The 17589-nt window shown below is 46.4% G+C and overlaps 1 protein-coding gene across 2 annotated transcripts in view; it reads left to right on the forward strand.

Annotated features, from left to right (window-relative positions):
- DOC2B (double C2 domain beta) overlaps nt 1–17589 on the forward strand; it is a 210921-nt gene that overhangs the window by 127446 nt on the left and 65886 nt on the right. For both annotated transcript variants that reach the window (XM_060757050.2, XM_060757051.2), the window contains one exon: nt 8459–8568. In XM_060757050.2, the coding sequence (XP_060613033.2) occupies nt 8459–8568 (110 nt within the window). The remainder of the gene's footprint in view (nt 1–8458; nt 8569–17589) is intronic.

Here is a 17589-nt window from a genome sequence, read left to right on the forward strand (position 1 = left end):
CATGTCTTCCTTCACTGTTTTCTTGCTTCTTTCACTTTTTATTTCCTTTTCCCTTCCTTCCTTCTTTATCTCTTTCCTGCCTTTCCTTTCATTTATACTTTATCTTCTTCCTTCCTTCCTTCGGTACCTTTTTCTTTCCTTCCTTCTCTCCTTCCTTCCCTCCCTACTTCTCTCCTGTCTGGTAGAGTCCCTTCTAACTCTATTCTAGGAGTCTATTTAATATAGTAACATATAGTAGTAACATATTATATAGTAATAGATATAACAGTAATATATATAATATAATATTTATGTATTATATAGCAGTATATGTAATAGTAATATATATAGTATTGTAATTATATATATGTATATACATAGAGATAGAGAGATAGACAGACAGAATATAGATATATACCACCAACCAGTGATCCTGTATCCATCCTTATCTGTGTGTGTCTACACTGCCATAGAATCCAGTCCTAAGTAGATAATCTGGATTTTACATGGCAGTGTGGTGGGGGTGACTTTGAGTGCATCTAAGCTGTAGATTTAATAAAGAAAGATGAAGCTGGTGAGGGGGGTGAGGGAGAAAAGGGAAGGAAAGAAAAGGAGGAAGGGAAGGGAGAAAGGGAGGAAGGAGTAATGGAGAAAAGGAAAGGGAGGGAGGAAGGAGGGAAGGGAGGGAAGGGAAAAAGTTAAAGGAAGGAGAAGGAAGGGAAGTACAGAAAGGAAGGAAAGGGTGGAGGGAGGGAAGGGGACATTGGTGTGGATGAGAATGAGGTGGAGGAGGAGGAGGAGGAGAAATTGTTCATCCGGAGAGCACTGTGAACCCAAACAAAGATGGATTGGGACCAAACTTGGGAGGAATCCTCAATATGCCCAAAGGTGAATTCTGGTGGAAATTGGGGGAAATTTGGCCTTGGGAGCAGTTTGGATGTCCAGCTCACCTGGAACTGAACTGGGCTCACCCCTTCCTTCCTTCCTTCCTGCCTTCCTTCCTTCCTTCCTTCCTTCCTTCCTTCCTTCCTTCCTTCCTTCCTTCCTTCCTTCCTCCCCAGCACACACTGCTCTATTAGGGGCGGGCCTTACTGGAACCCCTTGATGGCGGCACCCAAGGGGAGAGCTGAAGACGGAGGAAGAAGGGAAGGAGGAATGATAGAAGGGAGGGAGTCAAGGAAAGAGGAAAGAGGGGAAGGATGAGGGAAAGAGGGAGGGAGGAGAGGAGGCAGGGAAGGCATGAAGGGAGAAAATGGGGGAAGAGAGAAGGAAGGAAGAGAAGGAGGAGGGAGAGAGCCAAGGCTGACTCCAGGCCGTTGCCGGCACAGGCTCCGCCATGTGGAGCTCTCCTGTGTGTGCGAGCGCGCATGCACCCCACCCACCCCCCCCTTCCCAGTACGCATGCCCAGTGGTATCTTCTCCTTTTTTTAGGATTTGTAAGTTCTTTTTTTGTTTTTTATTATTGATGGTCACACCTTGTATGGTGAGGAGTTTTGTTGCCAAATTTGGTGGGTATTGGCCCAGCGGTTCTTTTGTTTTTAAGCCACTCATTATTACATGAACATTTATATATATATAGATTATTATTATTATTATTATTATTATTAACTTTATTTGTACCCCGCTAACATCTCCCGTAGGACTCGATGCGGCTTACAAGGCCAAGGCCTCAATAAAACAACAATACAACAATATACATAAACCATAAAACAAATCAAAACAATTAAAGCAATAACAGTAAACAGTAAAAACAATGCACCATAACACAATAAAACTAAGGCCGGGCAAAGTGTAAATGGGTACAGATTAAAAGTGCTGAGTGTGACAGTTGAAATATAAGGATTTTGGGTAAGTGCAACATGCTGACAAACTTAGGTCTCTAGTAAAGTGCTTCTGGGACGTGTTGCTGGAGTTTCCTATTCAGGAAAGGCACAAGGGAATAGCCAAGCCTTCAAGTTCTTCCTAAAGACTGCCAACGTAGGGGCCTGTCTGATGTCTTTGGGGAGGGCGTTCCAGAGTCGGGGGGCTACCACAGAGAAGGCCCTGTCCCTCGTACCCACCAAACGCAGGTGGAATCGTGAGCAGGACCTCTCCGGATGAAATTAGCCTCCCCACGCATAGGTGGTACCTAATTTTCCTACTTGACAGATGCAACTGTCTTTCGGGTTGCAAAGGTCGACAACAAGCTACACAATTGGTCGGAAGCTCACTCCGACCCGGGCTGGCTTTGAACTCATGACCTTTTGATCAGAAGTGATCTTAATGCAGCCGACACTCAGACAGCTGCGCTACAATCCCGGTGCTTATTGGGTTGTTGTAGGTTTTTCGGGCTATGTTTTAGAAGCATTCTCTCCTGACGTTTCACCTGCATCTATGGCAAACATCCTCAGAGATTGTGAAGTATGTTTTATCGTTTCCACCCTTATTATGGCGTGTTAAGCACCTGATTTACCTAAAGTGGTCCTTGCAAAGGAAAGATGATGAATGAACCTCACTGCCGAAAACATTCTTACGTATCGATTTCATCAGAGCTCGTTACTGTGAGAAGTGGCCCGAACGGAAGAATTGGACCTTCTCACTTTACATCCAATTACAGCGGAAATTGGAACTCCATCAGGCTGTCTTCCTGAAGCGGCAAATTAATGGAAAAGCCCTACCTGAAACTAGTGGGCCTTTTCCTTCTTTGCCCCATTGACCCGATCCATCTCTTCTCTTGATGGAACGTGGTCAGTCTAGCAATGGAAAGATCGGATCTGGTCCAACGTGGGAAGGAGACAGATTGAGGCGAGGAGGAGAGAGATGGTGGACTTTGTCTCGAAATTGAGGATAGTTTCCACTTTTGGGTCCCACTTGTGATCAAAGGGAGAGTTGGTAGGATTATCAGCAATAGTTGCTGATGGACTTTCCAAATATCATAGAATCGTAGAGTTGGAAGAGACCTCCTGGGCCATCCAGTCCAACCCCATTCTGCCAAGAAGCAGGAAAATTACATTCAAAGCATCCCCGCAGATGGCCATCCAGCCTCTGTTTAAAAGCTTCCAAAGAAGGAGCATCCACCACACTCTGGGGCAGAGAGTTCCACTGCTGAACAGCTCTCACAGTCATAGAATCCTAGAGTTGGAAGAGACCTCCTGGGCCATCCAGTCCAACCCCATCCCGCCAAGAAGTAGGAAAATCGCATTCAAAGCACCCCCGACAGATGGACATCCAGACTCTGCTTAAACGCCTCCAAAGAAGGAGCCTCCACCACACTCCAGGACAGAGAGTTCCACTGCTGAACAGCTCTCACAGTCATAGAATCATAGAATCCTTGAATCGGAAGAGACCTCATGGGCTATCCTGTCCAACCCCATTCTGCCAAGAAACAGGAAGATTACATTCAAAGCACCCTCGACAGATGGCCATCCAGCCTCTGTTTCAAAGCCTCCAAAGAAGGAGCCTCCGCCACGCTCTCGGGCAGAGAGTTCCACTGCTCAACAGCTCCCACAGTCAGGAAGTTATTCCTAAATTTCAGATGGAATCTCCTTTCTTGTAGTTTGAACCCATTGCTCCATTGTGTCCTAGTCTCCAGGTAGCAGAAAACAAGCTTTCTCCCTCCTCCCGATGACTTCCTCTCACATAATTATACATACTGTTACGTTGGCATGAGCTGGAGCTGACAGATGGGAGCTTACCCTGTCTTGCAGGTTCAAATTGGCTATGTTCAGGTCAAGAGCTCAGCAGCACCAAGGTTTGCTGTGTGGTCAAAGTGCGAAGTATGGAACCCTGTGCAGATGGTCGGTCAATGCAACTTAAGTAACGTGCAGTGATTGAATTCTTAACAGCAGAAGGTGTCACCGCAAAGGAGATTCATCAGAGAATGCAAGCTGTTTATGGTGATTGTGTTGATGTGAGTCCTGTGCGTCATTGGGTGAGTAAGTTTAAAGATGTTGAGGTGGGAACATCTGACTTGCATGACAAATAAGGAGTTGGACGTCCTGTGACAGCAACCACCGAGTTTCACAAGCAACCTTATGCTTCTGATGAAGACGTTGAGAGAACTCTGAGACGCTGGTTGCAGAAACAGAGTCTTGACTTCTTCCATGATGGCTTCAGAAAACTGGCATGACAGACAAAGAGTTGGATGTCCTGTGACAGCAACCACTGAGTTTCACAAGCAAAAAGTTGCCAGATTGATTCAGGACGATCATTGTATCACTCAGAGAGAAATTTCAAGCATAATCGGCATTTCACAAGAACGTGTGGGTCACATTATTGCTTCGCTTAGCTATCGGAAGATCTGTGCATGATGGCTACCCAGGATGCTGACGCCTGAAATGAAAGCACACAGACTTGAAACTTCAGAGACTGGATCTCACCACCGTACAACATCCTCCACACAGTCCAGATTTCGCACCGTTTGACTTCCATCTGCGGAGACATCATTATGCTTCTGATGAAGACGTGGAGAGAACTGTGAGACGCTCGTTGCGGAAACAGAGTGTTGACTTTTTCTGTGACGGCTTCAGAAAAGTTGTCCATCATTGGCAGAAATGTATGCAATTGTCTTGTGATTATGTGGAAAAGTGACTACTAGTAGTGATGAGCGGAGTGCCATCAGCAGGGTTCTGTCCTGGGCCTGGTCCTGTTCAACATCTTTATTAATGACTTAGATGAAGGGCTAGAAGGCAGGATCATCAAGTTTGCAGACGACACCAAATTGGGAGGGATAGCCAATACTCCAGAGGACAGGAGCAGGATTCAAAACGATCTTGACAGATTAGAGAGATGGGCCAAAACTAACAAAATGAAGTTCAACAGTGACAAATGCAAGATACTCCACTTTGGCAGGAAAAACGAAATGCAAAGATACAGAATGGGGGACGATGCCTGGCTCGAGAGCAGTACGTGTGAAAAAGATCTTGGAGTCCTCGTGGACAACAAGTTAAACATGAGCCAACAATGTGATGTGGCGGCAAAAAAAGCCAATGGGATTTTGGCCTGCATCAATAGGAGCACAGTGTCTAGATCTAGGGAAGTAATGCTACCCCTCTATTCTGCTCTGGTTAGACCACATCTGGAATATTGTGTCCAATTCTGGGCACCACAATTCAAGAGAGATATTGACAAGCTGGAATGTGTCCAGAGGAGGGCGACTAAAATGATCAAGGGTCTGGAGAACAAGCCCTATGAGGAGCAGCTTAAGGAGCTGGGCATGTTTAGGCTGAAGAAGGGAAGGCTGAGAGGAGATATGATAGCCATGTATAAATATGTGAGAGGAAGCCTCAGGGAGGAGGGAGCAAGCTTGTTTTCTGCTTCCCTGGAGACTAGGATGCGGAACAATGGCTTCAAACTACAAGAGAGGAGATTCCATCTGAACACGAGGAAGAACTTCCTGACTGTGAGAGCCGTTCAGCAGTGGAACTCTCTGCCCCGGAGTGTGGTGGAAGCTCCTTCTTTGGAAGCTTTTAAACAGGGGCTGGATGGCCATCTGTCAGGGGTGATTTGAATGCAATATTCCTGCTTCTTGGCAGAATGGGGTTGGACTGGATGGCCCATGAGGTCTCTTCCAACTCTTTGATTCTATGATTCTAAAGAGCACATTCTCAGGATTATTTCTGCGTTTGATTTATTAAAATATTCCCATCCAAACCCAAGTCACGAAGGTGGAGGCATTACTTTTCATTCAACCCTCGTACAATAAAACATGATACAGATCATTCTAAGAATTAATAGAAGTGCAGCATGTCATTGAATCAAGGCCCCAGGAGTGTTTTTGGGGCCTTCCCACAAGGGTCTCTCCCTCTTTATGCGACATCCCTTCGGATCCATTGGGAGACTTCCTCCCTCCCTCCTTCCCTGGAAATTGAGAGCTAATTCTAATCCGGTTTGAGACCGTGCAAAATGAGCATCCCCTGGGTTTTCTGCACTCTGCTTTGAGCTCTTTGAAGCAGTGGCCACTGGGAGATTCCTTCCTGTCTCCCGGTTGCTAGGCAACGAGCCCAGGGGACCAGAGCGAGCATCCTATGGGATCCCGATCTTTTTCAACCAGTTGTGGTAACAGAACGTGCTCAGCAGAGCCAGGGTTCGTGGGGTCAGCAGCCCTGGGAGTTTGTCAGTTGCCAAGGACAGTGGCCTTCCCTGTTTCTGACCATAACTTGCAACGCTGCAGGGAAGAAAGGAGGATGGATTCTTTCCATCTCATATATGGTTGTGAATTGCAAAATATTGTGGGTGGGAGTGAGGGGAAGTCTGGAATGGTATCATCTGCTCTAAGTTGTAGTCTGAACTTTATGGAAGTTGCCAAACTTGTCCAAACTTGGGTATCTTATCACCTTGAACGTTTACACTTTATTTCCAACTAGCTTGGGGTCCCGGCGCTGCCCGGGTGATTTGAGAAAGGCATTGTTTGTCTGTGCTCCAAGTTTAGTCTAGATCCAATGTTGGCTGGGTTCAGAGGGTGTAGGTGAAGTGTAGCTCTATGGTCCATCCTCTTCCAAACCGCACCAAAATGTAGAATGGGTCATGGGGGCTCTCTGTGTCAAGTTTGGTCTTGATCAGTCATTGGATGAAGCCGCAGCAGTCTCAGGAAGTTAGTGAAGGTACTGCGAGTCCCATCATCCATGGTCCCTCCTCCTCCAAACAGCACCAGCATGTAGAATGGGTCATGGGGTCTCTCTGTGTCATGTTTGGTCTTGATCAGTCATTGGATGAGGGCCGCAGCGGTCTCAAGTCCCATCGTCCATGGTCCATCCTCTGTGTCATGTTTGGTCTTGATCAGTCATTGGATGAGGGCCACAGCATCAGGGTGTAGAGTGGGTCATGGAGGCTCTCTGTGTCAAGTTTGGTCTTGATCAGTCATTGGATGAGAGTTTCAGCGAACTCAGGAAGTGAGTGAAGGTACTTCAAGTCCTATCATCCATAGTCCACCCTCCTCCAAATTGCACCAGGATGTAGAGTTGGTCATGAGTGCTCTGTGGGCCAAGTTTGGTCCTGATCTGTGATTTGTAGGGGCCACAGTATTCTGTGGTAAGTGAATTGGGTGAAGGTACTGCAAATCCCATTGTCCGTGGTCCATCCTGCCCCAAACCACATCAGGTTGTAAAGTGGGCCATTGGACCTCTGTGTCTAAAGTTTGGTCCTGATCCATAATTAATATGGGTCATAGTGCTCTAAGGAAGTGAGTGAAGGTACTGCAAATCCCATCATCCATGGTCCATCCTGCCCCAAACCATAACAGGGCTTAAAGTGGGTCATGGGGGCTCTGTGTGCCAAGTTTGGGCTTGATGAGTCATTGGATGAGGGTTGCAGCAGTCTCGGGAATGGAGTGAAGGTACTTCAAGTCCCATCATCCGTGGTCCATCCTCCTCCAAACTGCTCCAGGATATAGAGTTTGTTATGAGGGCTCTGTGTGCCAAGTTTAGTCTTGATGAGTCATTGGATGAGGGTCACAGCGGTCTCGGGAAGTGAGTGGAGGCACTTCGAATCCCATCATCCGTGGTCTGTCCTCCTTGAAACTGAACCAGTATGTAGAATGGGTCATGGGGGCTCTGGGTGCCAAGTTTGGTCTTGATCAGTCATTGGATGAGGGTTTCAGCAAACTCAGGAAGTGAGTGAAGGTACTTCAAGTCCCATTGTCCGCCCTCCACCAAACAGCAGTAGGATGTAGAGTGGGTCATGGGGGCTTTGTGTGCCAAGTTTAGTCTTGATGAGTCATTGGATGAGGGTCACAGCGGTCTCGGGAAGTGAGTGGAGGCACTTCGAGTCCCATCATCTGTGGTCTGTCCTCCTTGAAACTGAACCAGTATGTAGAATGGGTCATGGGGGCTCTCTGTGCCAAGTTTGGTCTTGATCAGTCATTGGATGAGGGTCGCTGCGGTCTCGGGAAGTGAGTGGAGGTACTTCAAGTCCCATTGCCCACCCTCCACCAAATAGCAGTAGGATGTAGAGTGGGTCATGGGGGCTCTGTGTGCCAAGCTTGGTCTTTATCGGTCTTTGTTGGGGACCACAGTGGTCTGTGGGAACCGAAGGGTTGGAAAGTACTGCAAATCCCATCATCCATTGTGCATCTTCCTCCAAACCTTACCAGGATGTAAAGGGGATCATGGGGGTTATGTGTGCCAAGTTTGGTCTTCATTAATCATTGGATGAGGGTCGCAGTGGTCTCGGGAAGTGAGTGGAGGCACTTCGAGTCCCATCATCCGTGGTCTGTCCTCCTCGAAACTGAACCAGGATGTAGAATGGGTCATGGGGGCTCTGGGTGCCAAGTTTGGTCTTGATCAATCATTGGATAAGGGTTGCACTGGTCTCAGGAAGTGAGTGAAGATACTTCAAGTCCCATCATCCGTGGTCCATCCTGGAGTTATACAAGAACTGTGATGTGCTTTTAAACATTTCACCATGTTTCCCCATGAGTTTGGTATTTCAAGTGTTGTGGGGACTTTTTCATGTAAGTTGAAATGGTATCGTAACTGCGTCTTTCTTGTTCTCCACCCTCCAGGCAAATAAACTGAGGACCAAAACCTTAAGGAATACTCTGAATCCAACTTGGAACGAGACTCTCACATATTATGGGATCACAGATGAGGACATGATCCGGAAAACGCTCAGGTGAGCAGGAGGAATGGACTTAAGGGAGGGGGGTTTCAAATCCGAGTCTCTTTCCAGACGATGGCATGTTGGGATTTCCTCAATGTTTATTTATTTATTGGGAATTCAGTTATAATGTATAGAAAAACCACAAACAAAGTTAAGAACTTGGCATTATACTCAATGTTCTTCCACCAGAAGCTGGCCACTTGGAATACCTCTGCGTATTCAGCAGCAGAGTAGCCAAGTGCAAGGGCAGATGTCTTCACTGTGTCTAGTTGTGATCCCCAGGTTGTGCCAGTCAGCTTTTGTATGATATTGTTTCTAGCACCCACTTTTTGCTTGATATTGAAACAGTGCTTCTTATAAGTCAGGGCACGGTCCAGAGTGACTCCCAGGTATGTTGGTGTGCTCCAATGCTCCAGTGGGATTCCTTCCCAGATCATCCTGAGAGCTCAAGTTGCTTGTCTGTTCTTAAGATTAAAAGCACATGTCTGCCTTTTAGATGGATTAGGGATCAGTTGGATCAGTTTCCTCCTTGAAACTGAACCAGGATATAGTATGGGTCATGGGGGCTCTCTGTGCCAAGTTTGGTCTTGATCAGTCATTGGATGAGGGTCACAGTGGTCACAGGAAGTGAGTAAAGGTACAGCAAGTCCCATCATTCAATGCTAAGGCTTCCCGCCAAAATGGAACTCTAAGAGGAGAGTCTACTGAACAAGCCAGTACCTGCTGCATACCAGTATTGGCATCTGTTGAGGAGTTACGAAGGTGGAGACATTACTTTTCATTCAAGTTTGGTCTTTATGAGTTATTTATGTGGCTTGCAGTGGTCTCAGGGAGTGAGTGAAGGTACTTCAAGTCCTGTCATCCATGCTCCATCCTCCTCCAAACTGCACCAGGATGTAGAATGGGTCATGGGGGCTCTGTTTGCCAAGTTTGGTCTTGATCAGTCATTGGAAGAGGGTTGCAGTGGTCTCAGAAAGTGACCAAAAAGTACTGCAAGTCCCATCATCCGTGGTCCATCCTCCTCCAAAGTGCACGCAGGGTGTAGAATGGGTCATGAGGCTTCTGTTTGTCAAGTTTGGCCTTGATCAGTCATTGGATGAGGGTTGCAGTGGTTTCAGTAAGTGAGAGAAGGTACTGCAAGTCCCATAATCCATGGTCCACTCTCCTCCAAACTGCATCAGGATGTAGAGTGGGTCATGAGGGCTCTGTGTATCAAGTTTGGTCTTGATCAGTCATTGGATGAGGGTCGCAGAGGTCACAGAAAGTGAGTGAAGGTACTGCAAGTCCCATCATCCGTGGTCCATCCTCCTCCAAAGTGCACCCATGGTGTAGAATGGGTCATGGGGGCTCTGTTTGCAAACTTTGGTCTTGATCAGTCATTGAAAGAGGGTTGCAGCAGTCTCAGGAAGTGAGTGAAGGTACTTCAAGTCCCATCATCCAAGGTCCACCTTCCTCCAAACTGCACCAGGATGTAGAGTTGGTCATGAGTGCTCTGTGGGCCAAGTTTGGTCTTTATCAGTTATTGGATGAGGTTTGCAGTGGTGTAGGGAAGTGAGTGAAGGTACTTCAAGTCCCATCATTTGTGTTCCATCCTCCTCCAAACCACACCAGGATGTAGAATGGGTCATGGGGGCTCTGTGTACCAAGTTTGGATGAGGGTCGCAGAGGTCTCGGGAAGTGAGTGAAGGTACTTCAAGTCTCATCATCTGTGGTCCATCCTCATCCAAACTGCACCAGGATGTAGAGGGGGTCATGGGGGCTCTGTGTACCAAGTTTGGTCTTGATCAGTCATTGGATGAGGGTCGCAGAGGTCACAGGAAGTGAGTGAAGGTACGGCAAGTCCCATCATTCAAACCTAAGGCTTCCTGCAAAGATGGAACTGTAAGAGGAGAGTCTACTGAACAAGCCAGTACCTGCCGCATACCAGTACTGCCATCTGTTGAGGAGTTACAAAGGTGGAGGCATTACTTTTCATTCAACCCTCGTACTTTGTCTGTCTCTTCAGTGGAAGTCAGTGTTTCTAGGTTTTCAAAACAGCAGTCAAGAACACTTGAAATCCACAGGATGCAGAGTAGACAATTAGCAAGTAAATATCTACAAATGTTACGGCATGCAGCCATGGCAATTAATGTGGTTTCAAACTGCTCTCAGTCTGTTTGCGGATGCAGCCCTTGCTCCCTTCCTTTCTTGGCAGCTCCTTTACTTCTCTTCTCCTCCTTAGAATTCCATTTAGATCCATGATACAGCCATTAAAGCCTCATTTCTCAGCCGCCGATCCAAAAGAAAGTGTTTTTATTTATCAAGGGCCCTTCTTCGCTGGGGCTTCCGGGCTCCGCATCAATCTGCGATCCCTCCTGCCTGGCCCGCTTGATTGATAAGCCCCTCCGGATGGAGGAGACTTCCTTGGGAGGTGTCTTAGGAGCACTTCATTGCCTTGAAAGGTCCATAATCCATCAGCTGCTGGCTGTGTGTGTCAGTGTGTGTGACAAGGCGAGTGGCAACGGCAAAGCTGGCATTGAATCACCGCTCCTTCCCAAAGCTAGTTGGCTTCCTTCTTTTTAATTTGCTTCTCACCAAGGAAGACATCAAAAGAGTGCAGTTCCTTGGGGTTTGGAAGAATGTCAGATATCGAGGAGAGGGTTGATGATGGCAGGGTGCGTGTGTGAGGAACAACAGAAAGAACGGCAGCAATTGCAGAGCCTTGTTATCAATAGTGTTTGCCTCACCCATGTCTTCCCTACATAGGTGCATTGTGGTTCTGCTATGGTATCCAAAACCTTGGGTGATGGCCAAAGGCTGGTACTTACTTATGCGATCCCTCGTTGTCTGAGTAGGATCAGTGTCCTGGTGGTGGGTCCGTAGGTGGTGTGGAGCCCTATTCTTGATCTGCATGTTCTCCCGCAGTGAGGGCATCGGTTTTCAGGTGGAAGGCAGTCCCAGTTGGGGTTGGCTTGATGCACCTTCCTCTTGGCATGTTTCTCTCTTTCGCCCTCTATTCATGCCTCTTAAAATTCTACAGTACTGCTGGTCACAGCTGATCTCCAGCTGGAGCGCTCAAGGGCCAGGGCTTCCCAGTTCTTGGTGTCTATGCCAGAGTTTTTAAGGTTGACTTTGAGCCTCATAAATTAGTTAATTAGCCTCCCCACACATAGCTGGTACCTAATTTTCCTACTTGACAGATGCAACTGTCTTTCGGGTTGCAAAGGTCGACAACAAGCTACACAATTGGCCGGACACTCACTCCGACCCGGGCTGGCTTCGAATTCATGACCTTCTGGTCAGAGTGATCTTAATGCATCTGACACTCAGCCAGTTGTGCCACAATCCCGGTGCCGTTGGGACTCCAATGCCAGGCCTGAGATCACCCCGGCTAGCTCAGGTAGGGAGGTTGTAGTGTTGCGAGGTGGTCGGTACACTACAAGTATCCCTATTCTGTCCCGATCTCCTACCCTCAGGTGGATGCATTCAAATGAGGGTGTCTGTGGGATGGGGCATCTGGTCAAGGAGATGGAATTCCTATGGATCACTGCAACCCCATCTCCCTGCCCCCTAGATCTTGGTTGATGCTGCACAGAGTAGCCTGGTGGACAGAGCTGGGTAAGATTGACCCGACCCCCCCCCTCCCCGCCTCATCCAGCCAGGTCTCTGTTATGCACGCCAGATCTGCATCCTCATCCACAATCAAGTCCTGGATTACTACAGTTTTCTCATTCACAGACCTGGTGTTCAACAGCACCATCCTTAACCCAGAGGGACCGCCATCCTGGTTACCCAAATTCACCATGTCAGGAGACCGTTTTGGAAGTCGTTTTGGAACTGCCAGTTCTCTCTCACATTCCCTAGGCCGAATTAACATATTTGATCTCCTTTTTCCACATCTCCTGCTCCCCAATATTGTCTCTAAAACAAAAGAGACTTATAAACAAATACACCAAAAACATCGGTGCATTTCTCCTACTGTGTATTTCTCCTACTGTGTATTTCTCCTACTGTTACCCACCCGACGAGCCACTAGACACCTAGAATACTAACAACAGGGACTCAAAGGGTTAAGGCAGTGGTTCTCAACCTTCCTAATGCCCCTTAATACAGTTCCTCATGTTGTGGTGACCACCAATCATAAAATTATTTTCATTGCTGCTTCACAACTGTGATTTTGCTACTGTTATGAAGCGTAATGTAAGTATCTGATATGCAGGATGTATTTTCATTTCCATTTTTCATTCTTCGGAGGCAGCACTGATGGAATCGTTCCAGGAGTTGCATGCGATGTCTATAGACAGTCCACGTCTCGCAGGGTTGGGAGGACAGTAGCTTTATAAACAAGCACCTTGGTCTCCCTATGGATGTCCAGTTCCTCAAACACTCTGTGCTTTATTCGGAAAAAAGCTGCACTCGCAGAGCTCGGGTGGTGATGTATTTCGGGGACAATGTTGACTTTTGTGTAGAGGTGGCTGCCAAGGGGGTGGAAATGGTCAACATTTTCTAATGCTACACCATTAAGCTGTATTTCTGGCATTGGAGAGGGATTGGCTGGTGACTGCTTGAAGAGCACTTTGGTTTTCTCAGTGTTCAATGACAGGCCGAGCTTCCCGTATGCACAGAACTAGGGTTCAGGAGCCACATGTGACCCAAGAATTGCACTATCCTCAGCCTTGATCTAGTAGAACAATGATGCCTGGGCTACCTATAGCATTAGCAACATGCCTAATAACTAATAGACAAATGCTTAGTATAACCCCCATCCTTTCCTCCTTTTTTCAGATGATAACATTTTTATAACAATTTCTCCTCTAAATTTAAATCAGGTGATAATTAATGGAGAGCTGCTGTGTCGCCTCTTGCTTTCACAGGCCTCTTTGCGGAACACCGGCATACATTTCTCACCTTTGTGGCGTTAATTGATTGTGAACGCCACAACTGGCTCATGATTATTCAGGAGAACAGCTGGCGACGTGTCAAATCCCAGCGTTTTGGTGCAGACAAAGTGGGATTTCTAAAAGTCAATACTAATGTATTTTATTTATATTCTCAGGGCGGATTACAGAACACATACCGTGTGTGGGGGGAAAGTATTTAGTCAGATACCAATTGTACAAATTGGGGGACGCATGGCTCGAGAGCAGTACATGTAAATAAGATCTTGGGGTCCTCGTGGACAAGTTAAACATGAGCCAACAATGTGATGTGGCGGTAAATAGGAGCATAGTGTCTAGATCTAGGGAAGTCATGCTACCCCTCTATTCCGCCTTGGTTAGACCACATCTGGAATACCGTGTCCAATTCTGGGCACCAAAATTGAAGAAAGATGTTGACTCTAAGCTGGAATGTGTCCAAAGGAGGGAGACTCAAATGATCAAGGGTCTGGAGAACAAACCCTATGAGGAGCGGCTTAAAGAGCTGGGCATGTTTAACCTGAAGAAGAGAAGGCTGATAGGAGACATGATAGCCATGTATAAATACATGAGTGGAAGTCCTAGTGAGGAGGGAGCAAGCTTGTTTTCTGCTGCCCTGGAGACTAGAACACAAGGGAACAATGGCCGAAGCCTAGAAGTCAGTAAGCCGGCCTCCATGTTAGGAAGGTAGTACAGTGAGGCAGACATTTTAGGAGAGGCAGATCAGCAGAGGGGAGGAGCTCAGCTATCCCAGGATTGGCTAGGACAGATGGGAGGAGCCGGAGCTATGAGTGTAAAAAGGCAGGCAGCTTCTGACAGAGAGGGAGATTGGATTGTGATCTGAAGGGAAGCGGGAGGATTTTTAGTGAGCTCAAGTTTTCCTGTGAGAGAGTGTTTGGAGGCAGGTGTATCTATAGAGATTGGCCGGGAGGGTCAAGATAGCCACCTATGGACTTGTGTGAGTGTTAGAACACAAGTTGTTTTTACTCTCTAGGGGACAGGGTATCTTAGCTATTAGGGATCTCTGTGAGGAGGAAGGCTAGATACTCTGGGGACAGCCAGGATTGGTTTGTCAGAAGGACTCATTGCTACTAGGTTTAAGATAGAGTGAGGGAACTTGCTCACGTTAGAGAAAAGAAACCCAGTTAAGGAAACCATCAAGCTTGTTAAGACCAAGAAACCTTTTAAGAAGATTGTGCTTTGTTAACCAAATACGCTTGTGTACCTCATAGAAGAAGTTAGTTGTGTGTTCAAGTATACAAATAAACTTTGTTCTAATTTAACCTTCAAAGCAGCCTCAGCATTGAATCATTCTGTGAGGAGGTGATCAGAGTAGAGAGAAAGCACACGTGCTGTGGTGTGACAGGAGAGTAGAGGGAGATCTATTGTTTATTTCTCTGAATTCTGCCACCAACTGGTATAGTGCAGGCCAATTGTTATATGTAATCTATGGTAACTGCCACCAACGTGAGATATGAGGTATTACTGTGAGATGTGGCAATACAGACACAGAATGGATGGAGATGAGACTGTCTTCAATAAAAGATAACTGGTTTATTGAGTACAAAGCATGTGGTTGCAAGATTGTAACTTATTTTATAGAACTTTGAATAATACTTGGTTAGTTAAACATTTCACTCTTCCAGGTTTCACAGTATCTTACTGAGGTGAAGCTCTCATTACTAAACAATGTTTCAGTACAGGAATATCTTCCCTATTTGATCTTTCCTTGATCAAATAAATTACCAAGCTTATCCTTTAGCCTTTCCCTTGACTAAAGAAAACTGGCTATGTTTCTCCTTTCAGCCTCCTTAGACTGAGAAACCTCCAGTAGCTATTCAGGCTTCCCAAAAGCCACAATTCTTTACTTCACACTTCACTCTCCCACTCTACTCTTCACTTCCACTCTTTTTCTCTTCTCAGATACAAAATCAACTCCTAACTGACTCTCAAACTCTCTGTTTTCAAAACTCTCTCCACTTGGCTCCTCCCACTTCTCCTTCTGCCAGCTTGCCTTGGTCTCCATGGTAACGCTGACTGAGGATCTCTGAAATAGGCTGCTCCAGTGTTACTGTAGCTAACCCAAACACATATATATACAGTTTAAAACATGCAAAGTATTAATAACTTCTGCACAATTCCATAGAATCTGTTCCAGTAATTTTTAACATCTTTTTACCTCAGTCATTTTAAAGTTAAAGGGGAGGGCTGATGAACAACAGGGTTTACCTCAGGCATAACATCAAGATAATTTCTCAAATCTATTTGAGTGGTGGCAGCAACCATACGAATACCCATTCACGTTTCCTCAACACACATCAAAGCGCTTTGGGACAGGATTGTGTTGGTGTCCAGTTAGAGCCATTGTAATCAAAAGTCCTTTACACTGATTCTTCAAAGTGGTAGCCAGCTGTGTGCTATAGAGCAGCTGAAGGAACGTATGGGTGTGTGTTAGGGGATTTATTAGTGAAGTATTAATCCCCTGGGGCCTGGCTACGTTATAATTGATGAACAGCGGTGGGATATATTAGAGAAATAATAATCCTCCGGGATCAGTATGATGGCTACGCTATAGCTTCAAACTACAGGATTTTCCAGAGGCAACACTGATGGAATCGTTCCAGGAGTTGCATGTGGCGTCTGTAGACAGTCCACATTTTGCAGGCATATAGTAAGGTTGGGAGGACAATAGCTTTATAAACAAGCCCCTTGGTATCCCTTGGATGTCAATGTTGACTTTTGTGGAGAGGTGGCTGCCAAGGTAGCGGAAATGCTCAACATTTTCTAATGTTACACCATGAAGCTGTATCTCTGGCATTGGGGAGGGGGTGGCTGGTGACTGCTGGAAGAGCACTTTGATTTTCTCGATGTTCAATGACAAGCCGAGCTTCTCATATGCTGCTGTGAAGGTGTTTAGAATGGCTTGTAGATCTTCTGAATGCGCACAGACGGCATTGTCATCAGCATACTGGAGTTCTATAACAGATGTTGTTGTAACCTTGGTTTTGACTTTCAGTCTCCCAAGGTTAAATAGCTTGCCATCTGTCCGATAGATGATTTCCACTCTGGTGGGAAGCTTCCCATCAACAAGATGAAGTATCATAGTGATGAAGGTGGAAAATAAGTTTGCGGCAATAATAACACATCCCTGTTTGACACCTGATTCCACCTTAAATGGGTCACTTTGGGAGCCATTGCTGTCCAAGACTGTTGCCATCATGTCATCATGGAGGAGCCGGAGGATGTTTACAAATTTGACTTTTTGGAGGATGGTCCAGAGAGCGCTGTGATTCGCTGTATCGAATGCCTTTGCAAGGTCAATGAATGCCATGTACAGAGGTTGGTTTTGTTGGTTTTGTTCCCGGTCTTTCTCCCTTGCAAACTATATCTCAGGTATGTTTGTTTGTTTAGATGATTGGTCTGTTGGCAAGTGCAAGAACAGAAAGGAGAACTTCGGCATGTTTAAGTCACGGTGCACTCCTTGCAAGGCTCTCATCACCATAGTAACAGACCAAGGATCCCCGCCGCGTCCTTTCCCGCCTCATGCGGAGACATGGTGCTCAGGGATCTGCCAATCCCCACCCGGCAAAGGGAGGGGGAGACACTTTCTCCAATCATAACAATAACAACAACAGTTTGGGAAGCACACCTCTATCACTTGAAGGCCTGGTCCTATGAGAGACAAAGCAGACATTTGGCAAAAGGCAATTCATCGGAATTTCAGCTGACCATGTGTCACCCTACCTGCAAAAATATTTTTTAAGTATTGCCCTGGTAATGTCTTGCTGAAAGAGGAGATTGAAGCAAGAGTGTGGAAAAGCTGTTGGCTTTCTCTCGTTCCTCATCTGTTTTGGGTTTGGGAACTTTTCTACATTCTACTAACTTTTTAAAGACCCTTCCGTTGACGACAACCAAAATTCTCCCCTTGACGTCAACCGAAACTCTCCCCTTGACGTCAAACCAAAATTCTCCCCTTGATGTCAACCGAAACTCTCCCCTTGACGTCAAACCAAAATTCTCCCCTTGATGTCAACCGAAACTCTCCCCTTGATGTCAAACCAAAACTCTCCCCTTGACTTCAACCGAAACTCTCCCCTTGATGTCAACCGAATCTCTCCCCTTGACGTCAACTGAAATT

The sequence above is a fragment of the Anolis sagrei genome, chromosome 11 (genome assembly GCF_037176765.1).
Source record: "Anolis sagrei isolate rAnoSag1 chromosome 11, rAnoSag1.mat, whole genome shotgun sequence".
NCBI lineage: Eukaryota > Metazoa > Chordata > Lepidosauria > Squamata > Dactyloidae > Anolis > Anolis sagrei.